Genomic DNA, 18,203 nt, shown 5'->3' on the forward strand with positions numbered 1-18,203 from the left:
AAAAAAAATGTAAGTCCTCCTTAATTCAATTGGTTTTATGTTTTTTGCTGTCAGGTTCATGGTAAATAACAGAAAAATTACCAATGCAGGCTCCATTGTTCCATGTAAGTTTGATTTCTCAGTTTTCCATGATTTACGAGGTCTGTTCGGGAAGTATCCGATCTTAGCCCCCCCTCCCCCCCAAAAAAAAGAAAAGAAAGAAAGAAAGAAGAGAAAAATGAATAGCTAACCTTCTGAGCTAGGACACTAATCTCCCACAAAGTACAGTTCATCCCCACAGTGTGCGAGTTTCGAGTACGTGATCTACCTTGTATGCGAGGACCTATTTTTTTTAAAATTTCAGTGTATTTCTTATTAGTACTCGAACTGAACTCCTTGTAAGCGGGATGGGCAGCGATGAGTGGCCCAAATCCAGGGTTACCCCGAGTACACGACATTGTCCCCCCAAGAAGCAATAACGGTTGCCTACGCTCCTCCCACCTTGAGCAGGAGATAGCAGCAGAAAGGCAGCAACACTAGTGATGGAGAATGATGATTTGACCATGATGGAAATCAGCAGGGTACTGTGTGCCCTTGATAAATTCAAGGAAGAATTCAAGGACATCGAACGCTCTTAGTTGCGAGTGGAGGAGGTGATGTCTTCACTGGACAGAACCTTCCTGCACCGACAAGCACAGCCAGGAAGTAAACAGACGGAAGCAAACATTCATCACCCGTTTCCTTCGGCTCGAACAAAGTGAGGAATCGCTCCCTTCAACATTAGAATAGCCATATCCTGAGGGATGTCAAGAAGCTGATTCAGTGTCTGAGGTGTCAGAAATAGACTTTGAAGGGTTTATGAATGAAGTGAGTGCATTAGGTAGTGAAAGTGTCGAAAGTGGTGAGGATGGTGGTGTGGTGGGTGATGCAGGAGATGCACGTTAGGTGCCTTATCTTGCCTCGGATCCTCTTCTTACCTCCATCACGCCTGTTGTCCTCTTGGGTAAAGGTGAACAGCCATATTCTTGTTGGTTTAGCTAAGCCATATCCTTGTTCATTTACCTAGTAAAGCCATAATCTCGTTGGTTTACTTTATCTTAGGTAATGTGTCTTAGTTTCCCTGTATAGTACAATACTTAGGTCTGAAAGGCATCTTAAAGGTTGCCCATGAAAGGGGGTGCTGCTGATATGAAATTTTTCCCTTAAGTTTATGTATTGACAGTACACGAATTCCTAGTATGCGACATCCTCTGACGCCCATGTAGGCGGGTACTAGGGGGATGAACTGTCGTACCCTTCTAACTTGACACAGGTAGCCCAGCATTCGTTCCACTGCCTGAAACATTTTTCAGAGTTGGTTTTTGGTATCTCATGGAGATGCTTTGCCTCATTTGCCATGGTCTTTTCCCTCATCTCAAATCTGGAACCCTTCAGTGGAGTTTTGAGCTTGGGTAATAACCAAAAGTTACTTGGAGCCATGTCTGGTGAGTAGGTCACCTGCTGGACCTGCGGAACATTGTGCTTGGCCAAAAATTTCTGAACCAGTTGAGAAGAATGGACCGGGGCATTGTCATAGTGTAGCTTCCAATTTGCCCCTTTCCAAAGGTCTGGTCTCTTCTGCCGAACTGTATCATGAAGATGACGGATAACATCGAGGTAGTAATGTTTGTTGACAGTTTGACCTCCTGGTGCATATTCATGATGCGCAACACCACAGTAGTAAAAAAAAAAAAAAAAAAAAAAAAAATGATAAAAAAAAAAAAAGGTCAGCATGTGAGTGAATTTCACCTTGCTTCAGACCTGTCATGCTTCTTTTGGCCGAGACAACCTTGTATGCTTCCACTGGGACAACTTTGCTTTAGTTTTTGGGTCGTACCTGTACACTCACATTTCATCTCCAGCGATAAGTCTTCAGAAGGTCTGGATCGCGATTTGCGCCCTCCAGCATGTCTTGAGCAATGTTCATCTGAGAGAAGAGATCATGATGGATGCGATGAAACAACGGTCGGAGATTCCAAAAACCAACTTCAAAAAATGTTTCAGGCAGTGGATAGAGTGCTGGGCTATACGGGTCAGGTCAGAAGGGGCCTACTTTGGAGAAGATAGTGTCCTAGCTCAACAGGTTAGCTATACAGTATATATATATATATATATATATATATATATATATATATATATACATACTGTACAGTACTGATACTGTGTGTGCTTGAGATTATACTAGGCTCACTATAATAGTCTATCTATCTATCTATCTATAGCCCGACGCCCTAATCCCGCAAAGGGTGGCCGCAGACAAAACGCCTCCAAGTCACTCTGTCACCCACCATTTGACTCCCCTCCCCCCAACTCACCCCCCCCTCCCTCATAGACCACTCAACTCCATCCCTCCACCTCATCCTCGGTCTACCCCTCCCACACCCTCCCACCACCTCACCTACATACACCCCTCTTAGTCAGTCTTTCATTCTCCATCCCCTCCACATGTCCAAACCACCTCAGTGTATTTCTCCTAATCTTTTCAACCACATCCACATCTACCCCACAACGTTCCTTCACTTCTTCATTCGTCAACCTGTCCCTCCATGTCACTCCACATGCTCCTCTCAAGTAACTCATTTCCACTGCTCTCACTCTTGACTTGTTCCCCTCTTGCAAGGTCCACGCCTCGCTTCCATACGTCAGGGTAGGGATCACAATACCATCATGCAGTGACTTCTTAACTTCCATACTCACCTCCCTATTTCTCATCACTGCTTTCAGTGTGCCAACAACCTTCCTTCCCTGCTGTACCCTTTCACGTACTTCATCCCCCAAAGTTCCATCCTTACTCATCACACTACCCAAGTACTTGAATGCACTCACATTCTCCATATCCTCACCATCCAACCTCACTGCACACTCTGTGACTTCATTCCTCTCAAACACCATAACTTTACTTTTTGTTTACATTAACTTTCAGCTTCCTCCTCCTACACACTGTCCCAAATTCATTCACCAAACCTTGCAACTCCCATTCATCTTCACTCAACAATACTGTATCATCAGCAAAATAGCAACACCGGAAGCTTCCAAAACTCACCCTCATTCATTAGGGCCACCCCCACATCCACTGCCCTACCTTGTACCTCCTTTACGACCCCATCCATATATATATTAAACAGCCATGGAGACATTACGCACCCCTGTTTCAGTCCCACATTGAGATCAAAGAACTCACTCAGCTCACCATCCACTCGCACCGTAGCCCTAGCTCCCTCGTACATACTCTTCACAGCACTCAACAATTTCCCCTCCACTCCATATATTCTTAATACCTTCCACATACCTTTCCTATCTATTCTGTCATAAGCTTTCTCCAAGTCCATGAAGGCAGCGTACACTTTCCTTCCCTTCTCTAGATACTTCTCCACTAAACATCTTAGAACAAATATCTGATCTACACACCCTTTTCCCTTCCTAAATCCCCTTGTTCTTCTCCAACTAGCTCCTCTGTCATATGCCTAACCCTATCAATGAGTATTCTACCATATATTTTACCAGTCACACTAAGAAGGCAAATACCCCTGTGGTTACCACATACTTCTCTCTCCCCTTTTCCTTTGTACAGAGGAACAATTATACCTGATTTCCAGTCCTCTGGAACCCTTCCCTCTTCCCAAGCCAATCTACACAACTTCCATATCCACTCCACAACAATCTCACCCCCATACCTAAGCATTTCACCACACACTCCATCAATTCCTGGGGCCTTTCCCAGCTTAATCTTCTTCATCGCTTCCACTACTTCCGACCTACTGATCTCTTCCTCCCTCCTCTCATCTCTTCTTCTCCCAGCCATTCCCCAACCACTTATACTCACACTGCTCTCACTCTCTACATTCAACAAATCCTCAAAGTGCTCCTTCCATCTCCTCAATTTCTCTCTTTTCTCCACCAACAATCTATTATTCCTATCTTTCACTCCCCTACTATTTTCCCTTTCACACTGCCTTACTTTCTTTACCTCCTTCCAAAACAATTTCTTACTCTCCCTCCATTTCACACTCAGATTCCTCCCAAACTCTTCATCCACTTTCTTCTTACTCTCCTTCACCAGTCTCTTAACCTCCCTTCTCCTGCTCACATATACCTCTCTCTTCTCTCTCTCATCTTCTCCCCTACCTCTACTCGCCAACCATTCACCATATGCCTTCTTCTTTTGTTCCACAGCTCGTTTCACCTCATCATTCCACCATGCTGTCCCTTGCACACCCTTGCATCTCCTCCTCACTCCACAAACTGCCTCACACGTTGCGCTTATCTCTTCCGTGAACATCTTACATACGTCTTCCACCCCTTCCATCTGCTCTAGCTCATACCTTCCCAATCTTTCTTCCACTATGCTCTTATACTCTGTCCTCTTCTCACTATCTTGCAATTTCTCCACTCTTCTCACAGGAGCTGCTTCCTCCTGTCTTCCCCTTCGCCTCCTCAACCACTTTCTTTGCAGCTCTACCTTGGCCATCACTAAGTGATGGTCCGAGACTCCATTCCCCCACCCTCTCCACACTCTTGCATCCAACACTTGTCTTCTCATTCGCTCATCCACACACACGTAGTCTATCATTGCCTTTAGTTAAACAAGTTCACAATCCATCCTCCTCATTACTCTCCATTTATAACGTTGGTTCATCTTATTTCGAAAGTAGTTAATTGCTATTGCCTACCCCTTACCAGCACAGATGTCCACCAAAGCACTACCATTCCCATCTACTTCCGCTGGCACACCCCACGACCAACCACTCCATCCCACTCGTACATTCCCGACTTTGCCATTCATGTCTCCAATCAACAGCACTCTCTCGCTCCTCTCAAACTTGTCCATACATGCTTCTACTCTCGCCCAAAACTCATCTTTCACTCTTGCCACTCGATCCTCAGTTGGAGCATACACACATACAATCGCCCATGCTTGTATACCTACTTTCATCCTCACCCATACAATCCTTGCACCCACTGTTCCATACTCTCTTATATTCTCCTTCCACTTCTTGCTTATCATCAGACATACTCCCTCTCTTGCCCTCTCATCCTCACTGACTCCCGCACATATACCTACACCGTATTCCCATTCTCTCATCCTTTCACCTTTCCATTTAGGCCTGTAAATATGCAATAATATGACGCTCACTATAATACAGTAGTAAGGCCTGTCAATATGTGATAAGTTATATAAGGTGGAAACTGGTATGATGTTAGTGGAAAAGTATAATGTAAGTTGAAAAACAGAATGTAAGTTGAAACAAGTCGTAGTCAATTGTGCAAGCATTCGGCAATTTTCATGCGTTCGTGAATTAAACAACACATACATTGCCTATATTTTTGTATGAAAACCAATATATTCTTGTACTACATGTAAATTTGTACCAAATTAATAAATATCTATGTATTTTGAGTGGTTTCCAAGAGTTACCCTTACCATAGAAAACGCGACAGTAATAGCACGGCTACAAAGCACTATTAGGTGTTCGGAGGGTCACCTGTCTAGACTATTTCTAACCTCAGGTGAGCACTTTCTTGGTGATTTTCCATTGTTTCTTACTGAAAGTGGAGGTTTGAGCCAAGGGGGAAAAAAAAAAAAAAAATGAAAATTTGTCAGGTTTTGGGGGTGGGTTTTGTAATAAATTCTTGGGTATGGGATGGGTTAAATCATACGGTATATTCAGCTTGATTATGGTACCACTGTCTTTATTGGACTTTAAGGAGTTCAGTACTAAATTTGAATGTCACTTGCAAAAGCAATTTTGTTTAGCTTACGTGAAAAAACACTGGTACTTAAAAAAAATTATGGTAATATATTAGACTGCAACGAAATACTGTATCACAGTTTCTTTAGCTTTTCTGCATGGGTGATTATTTTAAAGAAGCTGTAAATTGATAACTGCATTATTCTCTGAAAATATATGAAAACATTAATTTTCACAAATAAGGCCCCCCTGGGGGTAGGTTTTTTTTTCAAGAATACTCCCCCAGTATCCCTGCTTGTTGTAAAAGGCGACTAAAAGGGTTGGCGGAGGGTTAGTGCCCCTCCCCGGAAAACTAACTAAAAAAAAACAAACAAACAAGCCTCGGACAAGGACTGACCTAACGATGACGACCCAGGACCGGATAAAGGACTTGGTAATGGCTACATGGAATGTAAGAGGAGCGAATGATTAGTTGAAAGAGAGAGAGATTGTCCAGGTGCTTGAGGGTTGAGAAAGTGGATGTATGTGGAATAACTGAAACAAAATGGAGAGGAGAAAGTGTGAGAGAATGGGAGTATGGACTGGGTATATTTGCAGGAGTAGGTGAGAATGAGAGGGCAAAGGAAGGAGTATGTATAGTTGTGAGTAAAAGATGGAAGAAGAGCATAAGACAGTATGGATCAGTTGGGTCAAGGATTGTGTGGGTAAAGTTGAAAGTTGGAATACAAATGTGGGCGATTTTGTGTGTGTATATGCGCCAACGCAAGATCGTGCTAGCAGAGTGAGAGAAGAGTTCTGGACAAATGGGAAAGTTTGGAAGGAATGAGAGAGTGTTTTTGATCGGTGATATGAATGGTAAAGTAGGGAATGTGAAGGTGGATGGAATAGTTGGTGAGTGGGGTGTGCCTGCTGAGATAGATGAGAATGGCAGTGCATTAGTGGACATTTGTGCCGGAAGGGGGTTGGTGATAGCCAATACCCTCTTCAGGCATAAAATGATCCACAGGTATACATGGCGAGTGATGAGAAGGGTGGGTGGTGACCTGAATGAAAGGAAGGCAATGATTGATTATGTGTGTGTGGATGAAAGAATGCAAAGATGTGTAATGGATGCAAGAGCTTATAGAGGTTGGGGGAGTGGACTTTCTGACCAACTACTTGGTGGTGGCCAGAATTAGGATCCAAGTAAGATGGAGGAATAGAAGAAGGGAAAGACGAGAGGAAGGAGTAGTTGCAAGGAGAGTGGAAAGGTTACAAGAGGATGAGAAAAAGGCAGAGTATAAGAGAGAAGTGGAGGAATGATTGGGCAAATATGAATTGGAGCAGATGGGGGACGTGGAAGGTGTGTGCAGGATATTTACAGAAGAAATATGTGCAGCATGTGATGTGGTGTGTGGGATGAAGAGAAGACAGAGGGGGGTGCAAGAAACAGTGTGGTGGACTGAAGAGATGAGACAAGCTGTGGCACAAAAGAAGAAAACATACAATGAATGGATGAGAAATAGGGGCGTGGAAGAAGTTGAGAGGCAGAAGAGAGAGTTATATGTAGAAAGAAAGAGAGAGGTGAAAAGATTAGTAAGAGAGTCAGAAGAGAGTGGATGGGGAATTTGGAAGGAATTTGAGTGCAAAGTGGAGGGACTGTAAGAAAATGTTCTGGGAAGAGATGAAGAGAGTAAGACAGGGTGGAAGTGAGGTTAGCAGGGAAGTGAAAGATAAAAATGGTAGATTACTAGTGGAGAAGGGAGAAAAAATGAGCAGATGGAGAGAACACTAAGGAATTGTTGAACATAGAGGATGGAAGTAATGCGAGTATAAGTGGCTGGGGAATGGCTGGGAGAAGGAGGGATGTGAGAAGACAGGAAGAAATCTGTAGGATAGAAGTTGTGGAAGCAATGAAGAAAGTTAAATTGGGGAAAGCCCCAGGAATTGATGTAGTGTATGGTGAAATGCTGAAGCATGGGGGAGAGATAGTTGTAGAATTGATGTGGAAGATGTGCAGATTGGTCTGGGAGGAAGGTAGAGTCCCGGAGGATTGGAAGTCAGGTATAATTATTCCCTTGTACAAAGGAAAAGGGGAAAAAGAAGTGTGTGGTAATCATAGGGGCATTTGTCTTCTTAGTATATTAGGAAAAGTGTATGGTAGGATACTTATTGACAGAGTTAGAGAAAGAACAGAGGAATTAGTTGGAGAAGAAGAGGGAGGCTTTAGGAAGGGAAGAGGTTGTGTAGATCAGATATTCATTCTTAGATCTTTAGTGGAAAAGTTTCTAGAGAAGGGAAAGAAGTTGTATGCGGCTTTCATGGATTTGGAGAAAGCATATGACAGGGTGGATAGACAAGGATTGTGGAAAGTATTAAGAATATATGGAGCAGATGGGAAGTTGTTTAATGCTGTGAAGAGTATGTATGATATTGCTAAGACTGCAGTGCGTGTGGATGGTGAACTAAGTGAATTTTTCTCTTTGAAGGTTGGGTTGAAACAGGGATGTGTCATGTCTCCATGGTTGTTCAATCTGTACATGGATGGGGTAATAAAAGAGGTACAAGGTAGGGTAGTGAATGTTGGAGTGGCCGTGGTGAAAGAGGATAGTGTTTGGAAACTCCCTTACTGTTGTTTGCAGATGATACTGTGTTGTTGATTGAAGGCGATGGGGAGCTGCAAGGCTTGGTGGATGAGTTTGGGAGAGTGTGTAAGAAACGTAATCTAAAGGTGAGTGTAGGGAAGAGTAAAGTGATGGTCTTTGAGAGAGGTGAAGTCAGTGAATGTACAGCGAGGTTGGATGGTGAAGAATTGGAAAATGTGAGTACGTTTAAGTACTTGGGTAGTGTGATGAGTAAGGATGGAGGTTTGGAGGGTGAAGTGCTTGAAAGGGTACAGCAGGGAAGAAAGGTTGCTGGCTCTTTGAAAGCAGTAATAAGAAACAGGGAAGTGAGCATGGAAGTGACAAAGTTACTACATGACAGTATTGTGATACCAACTCTGACATATGGAAGTGAAGATTGGAAGTTGTTGGAGGGATACAAGAGTGAGAGCAGTGGAAATGAGTTATATAAGAGGAGCCTGTGGAGTCACATGGAGAGACGGACTGACGAATGAGGATATAAAGGAGCATTGTGGTGTGGATGTGGATGTGATAGGAAGCGTTATGAGGAACACACTGAGGTGGTTTGGCCATGTGGAAAGGATGGAGGGTGAGAGACTGACGAAGAGAGTGTATGTGAGTGAGGTGGAGGGGAGAAGAGGGAGGGGGAGGCCGAGGATGAGATGGAGGGATGGGGTGGAGAGGTATATGAGAGAGGGGGGTGTGAGTTGGGAGCGGGGCAGTGAAATGGCTGGGGACAGGGCGACGTGGAGGCGATTTGTTTGTGGCCACCCTAAACGGGATTGAGGCGTCTGGCAATAGGTAGATAGATAAAAGTCATGTCCTTGACACTTGGCAAGTAATAGGAAACAAAGCACACACTGTAACTTTTGTGCAACAACACTCAGTCATTTGACAAATAGTAAACACATATCATTTTAGTTTCTAAGCCAGTTCTTGGTAATTAATGATAAATGAAATGCATATTGTATGTAAGCTTGTGGTCATTATGGAGATACAACATTTATACTGTACCTGAAAGTATTGTACTGTATGTATATTCTTGCCATTAACCATGAAATGAAACAACATTTATGCTTAAAATGTACATAACTTTTGATCATTAGCCAATTCAGGCCAGATCATCCTAGAGTTAATGCACAGTGGAAAAAATACACTTGCTTTAATCCCTGTGATTGGATTGATTTCATCAGAGACGAAACTGCTTTCATTCAGTAAAGCATGAATAACTGAGTTTAGTGTATTCCACCTACTTACAGTACATATGTCCAGTAGTATAGTGTACTGTACTGGCTCACATTACACACACAAAAATGCCATGCTTTTCTTGATTTTGAGATAATCTTCAGTCATGTATATCTTATTTACTTAGGAAAGCTTAGTATTGAAGGTTCTCTGGTTGAACTGAGCAGCGCTTTATGATCACATTGTATTCTGCCTAGCTAAATATTCGTTATGAAGTTACACTCAAATCTGCGCGTCATTTATGCTCATGAACACTAACTACTGTAGTAGCTTACACATGAAATTGACAGATGTCGTTCATCTCCTCGTCTCAGAGTTACTCTCCCATTATTACCCCCATCTACTGCCTTCATTCTTATTCTATGCAGTAAATCACTTATTTGTTTAAGACTACAGTGAGAAGAGTGACTTAAATATTATGACTAAGCAAAATACTGTATTATAAATAATGGGTGCAGACGTGTGTACACTATTTACGTACATAAACCCACACAGCCACCACACATACACACCACACAGTATACCTCACTCACGTAGCTCCTTTTGGCCTTCAGTTCTTTTCTTTCTTGTCTTCATTTCCATTCACACAGTTATTATTCTGAACCTTGAATGGTTTTCAGTAAGACTTTATTAAGCTGCAATACAGTGTCAAGGTAACAGCATTCATTCATACTGAATCAGGTAAAACAGTGAATGAAATCTTCAGTAAAAGTCATTTTAATGTTTTTCCGTCTACAGTCAATATTCCAGTATCGATAGTAAATATCGGTATCGGTTCGGTATTGAAAAAAATGCAAATCTCAGCGATATATTGGTTTGGCAAATCGTATTGGTTACAGCACTCGTTGCCATGGAATTTGTATGGTGATGGCATTTAATGATTAAACCACTTGCCAACTCCCTCCTGAAGCCATCCAATCAACTAGCAGGGGAACAAGAGAGACTAGTTTCTCTGGTCTAGCTGATTGGGGAACAAGAGAGGCCAGCTTCTCTGGTCAGGTGGGTTACAGTGCTTACTTTCGAGTTGAGCCCAGTCCAGGAGTATTTGTTAATATCAGAAAGGTCAAAATAAACATGTACTGACTTCTGTTTACCAAGAACAATGTCACTGTTTCTAATAGATAAAAATAATCCTGAAAAACTTTTCATATGCAACAAATTTGGTGACTGAACTCATAACAAGTTATATCCATACTTTAGTGGTGCCCATACTGCCACAGGTGGTAAGTGTACAGTAAATCATCAGTATATATTGCTTTTGGTTACCCCTCCTCCTCTTTTTATCAGTATTCCCCTAGTAAATTGCAAAAATGGTCATATTTGTTTTTCCATTGTAAAGCTGATATGTCAATTTCCCCCAGTTTACAGCACCAGTTGTATAAAAGTTTAGTAGTACCATTTTTTTTAACACATTCATGACTTATAGAGGACTGACCATAAGAATTAGCTCATGGTAGTCCTTCACTTAAAACGTGAGTCAGAATTCAGGTATGTTTTCATTTCTGTACTGAGATGTAATTTCATTCTTGTTTTCACCAGCAGTGCAAGTAAATGTTAGTTTTACATGTTCAGTTACAGTGCTCCTAATTTAAAGGTACTCAGAATGAATGAGCATAACTAGGGCAGTGAAAAGGGTGTATCTGAGGGAGTTTGAAGATGGGAGGAGGCGTGACAGGCTAAGAAGATGGATAGATAGGGCTAAATAGTGTGAGAAAACAAGGTATGGAGGTTGATGAGACAAGGGAGTTGGCAGGGATTGAACTGTTTGAGGAAATTTTGTAGAGATGAGTGTGTGATTAGTTTGACACTCTTGTCTTTACCTAGTGATGTGGTTGTTATTGGGTTGACTGTAGATGATAGGTAGTGTGAAGCTTATAAATGTGGATGGTTATATCCATGGGGTACATGTTAGGAGCTTGAATAATGTAATTTGGTATACTCATGATTATTTTTCCCTCAGATGTTTTTCTTGCTATGTGGACTGGGCATCACCCCTTCCTTGGGAGTGGAAAAGAGGTTTGGATGATGAATTTAGTTGTTGAGAATTTTAATGTTAATACCAGTTTTTAATTTTGTTGGTATTTTTAGGTGCTGACGATGAAGTTGCGACATCCCCCCACCACCGCCTCAATTTGGTCCTCTGGGAAGGTTACATGTACAGGTGAGTTTTTTTTTTTTCCTTACTACTTCATCGGTAGTTTCAGTTTTATTATAGCCATCTCTGGAATTTCATTCCTTACTTTCTGGGTCTTTCTTCACTCCATCCATAGGTGGGAAGAGGTTGGGATGTGATTCCTCATTAACCTTGTCATCAGCAGACTTCCTCACTCCACACCTTTCTCATTGTATTTACTTTATTTCTCTTTGTATCTGCCATACCACACACATTCTCCCAAAAGTCCATTTCACTTCTCGTACTCGACTTTTTGTTTACGTACTTGTGATAATTATTGCTTGTCATAGCTGACAGAGGACAAGATGATAACTTTTTAATTAATGTTGATTGAACTGCTAGTAGTTTTTGAGATCAACGATATGGCAGCAACCAATTTTGTATAATTAATAGTTCTTGTTGCCCAACCCCATTTTGCCTGGCTAAACTGATCTGTCAACCTCAGATAAGTAACTCCCCGTATTGGGAGTCAGCACTAACTGTAGTAGTTAGGGAGATCAGCATTGGTATGACTAATAATGCACCATATTGGGATTGTTTTGTTTCATGTGAAGACCTTCATTGCTTCAGCCATTGTTCTTTTCGTCATGACTGAAGTGCATACTGGGGACTGCTGACCACAAACAGCTAATGTTGCCTTTCCTGAATTATTTTTTGTCTGGCAGTCGGGAAATATAAATTCAGGTTTTATTATTTATTATACATAAACATGTTTAAAGTTTCGTCAGCACTATCTTTACCATTTTTCCACACCAGAAGGTGGGATGCGGTAAGACCTCAGAAATAAGAAAGGTCTAACTACAGTAATGGGAGACCTACTAACAGCATGTTCAGTGAAATAGGACATAGACATTCATATGTCAGAACAGTAGAATCCTGGTTCCCTCAGACATGCCAAACCGCCTGCACTGACAATAACCCAGAATTTAGATACAGTAATCCCTCCAGTATCCGATGTAAGAGAGCTAAAGGTGTGTCCGGAAAGTGGGTCCATCCGGATAGTGGGCCCCTGCCTCCTGGACTGCTAATGGACCCTAACCCAGCCTAACTCAGAAAACCTCCTACATAACTCTCTACCAGACCTGCATAGCACCTATTGAAGACCCATCCATCCATCCATCCATTGCCAGACGCCATGCATCCCAAACGGGGTGGTCAAGGGCTTAGAGTTAATTGTTTTACAGGGAGGGGCACTAATCCTCCACCAACCCCACTTGACACGTAGGGATGCCAACAGCATCTGGTGTTCCCAGGCGGTCACCCATCCAAGTATTAACCAGACCCAACGTTGCTTAAATAAGGGACAGAAAGCATGAAATAAATGAAAAGGAACTAGAGAATGAGGAATTAGAAGTGAGTATGGAAAAAGTTTAGCAGTGTACAGGGTACTTACAACACATCCGTGGCCTTTCGTTATGAAGGTTAACCCTCCTCCTCTAAGGCTCTGGCAGTGGTGAAAGTGCTCTTGAAGCATGTACAGTAATCCAGCGTTGTGCCGCACTTAATTCTTTGCACTATGAGTTATAATTGTTTAATACTGCACATTCTGTTCTAAATAGCACCGCGCCAGTTTCAACCACCAGTTTCAACGGCCATTTTCCACTGTGTACATAATCTTTGCACTCTGATTTCTGATATCATAACACTGCACAACACTGAATTCCCATGTGGTCTAGTGGCGAGGTGTTGCAGTTTATTCACTGTTTTTTCACAAAAATGAGCACGTGTGGCATCCATTGCAATGAGCGTCTAGTCAGGATGGTAGTTAGGTGGTAACTGGGGAGGGGGGAAGCAAGGGGTGAGCGTAAACACAGCTGTTCAGCGCTGCATGCCAATTTCAAAGTACGATTGAAAAACATGTTGGATTTTTTTTTTTTTTTTTTTTTTTACATTTTGGGGGCATTTTTGGGTTCCAAAGGCCCGGGGCCTAAAATGTCCGGGTAGTGGGGAGTCCGGATAGTGGGCATCTGGATAATAAAGGGATTACTGGAATTAGTATGTGGTAGGTGGGGGTGCTCACCATAAACTCACTCGATGTAGTGCTGCTCTCGAGTGTTTGCCCTTTCCTCTCCTCCCTCCTTTTCTTCCTTCCTCTTCTGTCTTTCTTTACTTCGTTCTTTCCTCATCCTTCTTCCTACAGGTGACTTTACACTCCCTGTTTTGTCTTTTTTTCTTTCATTCTTTCCAGTTCCTTCTATCTGTGGGTAACTCTACACTGAGTGACAAGCTAAATGGTTTGCTGTGCACCAGGAAAGCATTTACTATGCTGGGTGGTAACCATATAACCGAAAGTATGGTGCCTGGTGGCTTAGTGGGTAATTGTGGCGCTCCAGTCGGATTGAGCCGGTGAAGGTTTATATCCAAGGGTGGTTGGGGTTATTGCTCACATAATGCCACTCAGGGATGAGTGAGGCTGGTCACTTTCATCTTAAATGTCAGGACCAACTTGCCTAGCCCTGGGCAGCTACGCTGCTCATGGGGCAATGTAGGATTGGATGATGGATGGATGGATTAGGTTTGGAGTAAGGCTTTTTTCTTTTCTGAAGACAAGAGCAAGAATAAGAGAGGCCATTGGCACACTCTGCTATCCTGTAGTGCAGTACATGGTATGAGGCAGCATGCAACCTGAATATGGTAGTAGACAGTGGGATCTTGAAACACTTTCATTGCTGTATGGAGGGGCCTGTAGTCCTACTCACACCTCTTTGAAACACCTTAGACAGTATGCTGGAGTTATTAGAATAGTATTGCGTGGAGTTGGATGGCTACCATTGACTATGGTAGATGCGGTTCTACTGTACCAAGAGAATGAAATGTGGTGAAAACCTTCGTAACTAACCACACAGTATCACTCATTGGCAGGGAACATTCAGCCTCAAATATAATCAGTATGATCTTTCTTCAGAGTAACTGTATCATAGCTTAGACTGTCACATTGTTATAGATCTACTTATCTCAAAAATTTTTCCCCCTCAGCAGCTTCCAGCAACTATTGGGAAGTAGTTACCATATTATTAGGCATGTAAGTCGCTGCACCGTGTAAGACGTGCCCTGATTTGGGAAGTGCAAGCCTAAGGAAATTTTTTTTTCTTGACTCATAACCAACACCCATGAAACCTTAGCTTGATATAGTCATACACAAATGCACCTTACCTCATTTACATCTCCAGTCAGTGCTATGCATCACTCAGTAGTGATGAATGGCATCAGTGCTGTGCATCACTGTTACAAAGTAGTGAAAATGTGTACATCCTCCAGCACTTCCACCTGTCTCAGTCAGTGTTGTCAGTCCTGTCTCCCCGTGAATGCGAACCCTCGGTTGCTTGAGTCTCGTTTTGAGCTGCCAGTGGTGAGGTACAAAGGGCAGTTGGGAATTTTAGGACAATGCAGGGGGTGGGAGAGAGGGAGGATGATGGGGTTTGGTGTTTCAGGAGATTAAATAGAATAGCTGATTAGGAAAGACAAAGGGCTATCCTGCACCAAAATACTTAATACACCCAGGAAAACTAAAGAAATAATATAAGTGGTATAAGTGTCAATTTATCTTACCAGTTAACAAGAGAATAAGTTAATCCAGTACAACATACTGTGTTTACACACACACACACACACACACACACACACACACACACACACACACACACACACACACACACACACACACACACACACAAGGAAAGGGTAGACTGTGTATAATCTCTTTAAATGTTTCCAGCATATAAACTAGAGTGCTGTATGTAGGAATAATGCATCCATATATCATTCAGGCCGTGTGTGCCATATCAGGAGTGATGGGGTCTGGGTCTTAGTTACATGGCATAGACATTTAAGCCAAGGATGACCTGCTACACTCCTCCATGAGTTGCATTATCTGACTAGTAGAGTACAACAACCCCAAGAACATAATCTCTTGCCGACTCAATCAGGTCGTGAAATGCCTTAACCCACTAGACCACCAGTCATCATTTGGTGATGTGCTTTTCTTCCACCACAGCAAATTGTTGTATGGGTTACAGCAAACCATTTTTGTCACTCAGTGTAGTCACCTGCATTGAGTGAGTGAATGATGGATGCCCCAACCTACTACACTAAAGGAATAATGGTACTCAGTAAACTATGAAATTGTTTCTCCTGGGTCAGAAAACACGTATTATTTATAATGCAAGTGGGATATTCCTAAGTGCCACCAGTATATAGTTATATTGGGAGATCATTTGTCCATTCATCTAATCCTGTGTTGCCACATGAGAAGTGTAGGAGCCCAGGGCTAGTCAAGTTGGTCTTAACATTTAAGATGAGAGTGACCAGCCTCACTCATACCTGAGTGGCATCACACAGGCTCAATCTGATTGGAGCACTTTAATTACCCACTAAACCACCAGGCGCCATAATTTGGTTATATGGTTACCACTCGGCATAGTAAATGGTTTCCTGGTGTACAGGAAACCATTTGGCTTGTTACATAGTGTGGAGTCACTCGTAGACAGAAGGAGGAGGAAAGAATGATGGAAAAAAAGAAAGAGGAGGAAGGAAGCAAAGAAGGAAGAGAGGAAGGGGCAGTTACTCAAGAGCAGCACTACATTGAGTTAGTGGATGGTGAGCACCCTCACCTACCAGTACCACATATTATTGGGAGGTACTTGCTCAAGTAAAAATAGCATTATAAAACCCTAACCGGGTGTGTGTGTTTTTAGATTGAAAGTGGTGGTAAATCAAGCAGATGGTCTGAAAACAGGGAAGAGGGGGGGTTAGGGTGTTATCAGGCGAGTTAGATCTGCCAGTGCTGCCGGTCCTAGATATGCCAATATACTGCTGCCACAGTCGTGATTTGTGAAGATTTTTAAAATATGATTAAAACACGTCCATAACAGCCGTACTCCATGATATTCGTTGGCAGTAAATTTGCGCCAGACATGCCCAAATATTTAATAATATTACAGCAGAATAATGCAGACGAAAACGTAATTGGTGACAAAATGCCTAAAGACTGGTAATAAGTTAACCTTATGAGGTTTCTGGGCCAGGCAGTTATGTCTGAGCTAGAGTCAGCAGCTCTTGCGCGGACCCACGTCTTTGCATCGTGATATTTTTCTTTGATCATTCTGAGTAAATACCGGTATACTTTTCTTGGTAGAATGTTGATTTTGGTGTCATTTTAAAGCTGAAGAGTTATACTTTATTGTAGTGTGTTCAGAAAAGTAAAACAAAGATAAGAAAAGGTCAAAATGACGAGTTGAATTTAGCCGAAAAACAAAAATTTTGTACCTTGCCGTAGACAAATATTTGCCCCCCCCCCCCACAAAAAAAAAGTTATGTACATCGGGTTTAAACCATGCAAAACTACAATAAATTGCCTTTACAGTGATATATAGATTATGGTTAATTCTGTATTTTATTTGCAGTAAAGCGAAAGGAAAAATATGTACAATTTTTTTATGATTCTTAGCAGCATATTTAGTTTGGGATCTTTTTCTTTGATTGGTCAGCATAAATACACTTTTTATGATAGGATGCTGGTGGTGTCATTCTGAAGCTGAATAGTTGTACTTTATTGTAGTTTGTTCAAAAAAGGAAAACAAAGAAAATAAAAAGTCAAAATAATGAGTTAAAGTTAGGTGAAAACCATAAAATTTATACCGTGCCATAGAAAAATATTCGGGAGGGGAAGAAGACATATAAGTCTGCTTTAACCCGTCACGTCCCGAGGTTTTTCGCACCTCCGACATCCCCCAATCCCGAGGTATTTTCGAAATTTTTTTTTTTGGCTAAAACCTCCGCTTTTGGTGAGAAACATCAAAAATTCATAGAGAAATCGCTCACCTGAGGTTTAAAATACTCGATCCAGGTAGGAGTTCCTCCTTACCTGACTGGGTTTTCTAACATGCTGGCACCAAAGAAAACGAGTTCTATGGGAGGGTAACTATTTCACACAACCCATAAACGGTATTTTATTTATTTACTTGGTACGAATTTTTATGTAGTATGAGAGTATATTGGTTTTCAAGCAGTAATATAGGCATTATAAGCATTGTTTCACTCACTAACTAATCACCATACCTGACCTTTTTTTGCCACATCACCTGATCATTATTTCTGACTGTTTCTTCTTCTAATGCTATGTAAACTTTGTCCTCCACATTGTCATCGATTGGGGAATCACTCTGGCCCTGAATATCTTAATTGGCCAGGTCACTGGTAACAGGTGAATTGCCGAGACAATGGCGTGAGGGGGGGAGGGGGAGGTTATGCGGTGTAAGGCATTGTCCCTGCTTGGCATCTTGTAGAGGAATAGAGGAAGGTGTCCCGTGTATACGTACGAAAAATCACACTCAAAAATTGAAAATTGTGCAAATTAGGGACCTTGCAATTGCACGACGTACCGGTACGTCGCCGGGACTGGCAAATACAAAATGTTGCAACGTACCCATATGTCGACGGGACGGGGCGGGTTAAACCATGCAAAACTAAGATAAA

At 42.1% G+C, this 18,203-nt stretch overlaps 1 protein-coding gene across 2 annotated transcripts in view; it reads left to right on the forward strand.

The window, feature by feature from the left end:
• Positions 1 to 18,203, forward strand: part of LOC145391974 (TATA box-binding protein-like 1) — a 128,504-nt gene that overhangs the window by 74,669 nt on the left and 35,632 nt on the right. For both annotated transcript variants that reach the window (XM_080266486.1, XM_080266485.1), the window contains one exon: positions 11,645 to 11,717. In XM_080266486.1, the coding sequence (XP_080122612.1) occupies positions 11,645 to 11,717 (73 nt within the window). The remainder of the gene's footprint in view (positions 1 to 11,644; positions 11,718 to 18,203) is intronic.

The sequence above is a fragment of the Coenobita brevimanus genome, chromosome 20 (genome assembly GCF_032717465.1).
Source record: "Coenobita brevimanus isolate Jiangsu-jjx chromosome 20, ASM3271746v2, whole genome shotgun sequence".
Classification (NCBI taxonomy): domain Eukaryota; kingdom Metazoa; phylum Arthropoda; class Malacostraca; order Decapoda; family Coenobitidae; genus Coenobita; species Coenobita brevimanus.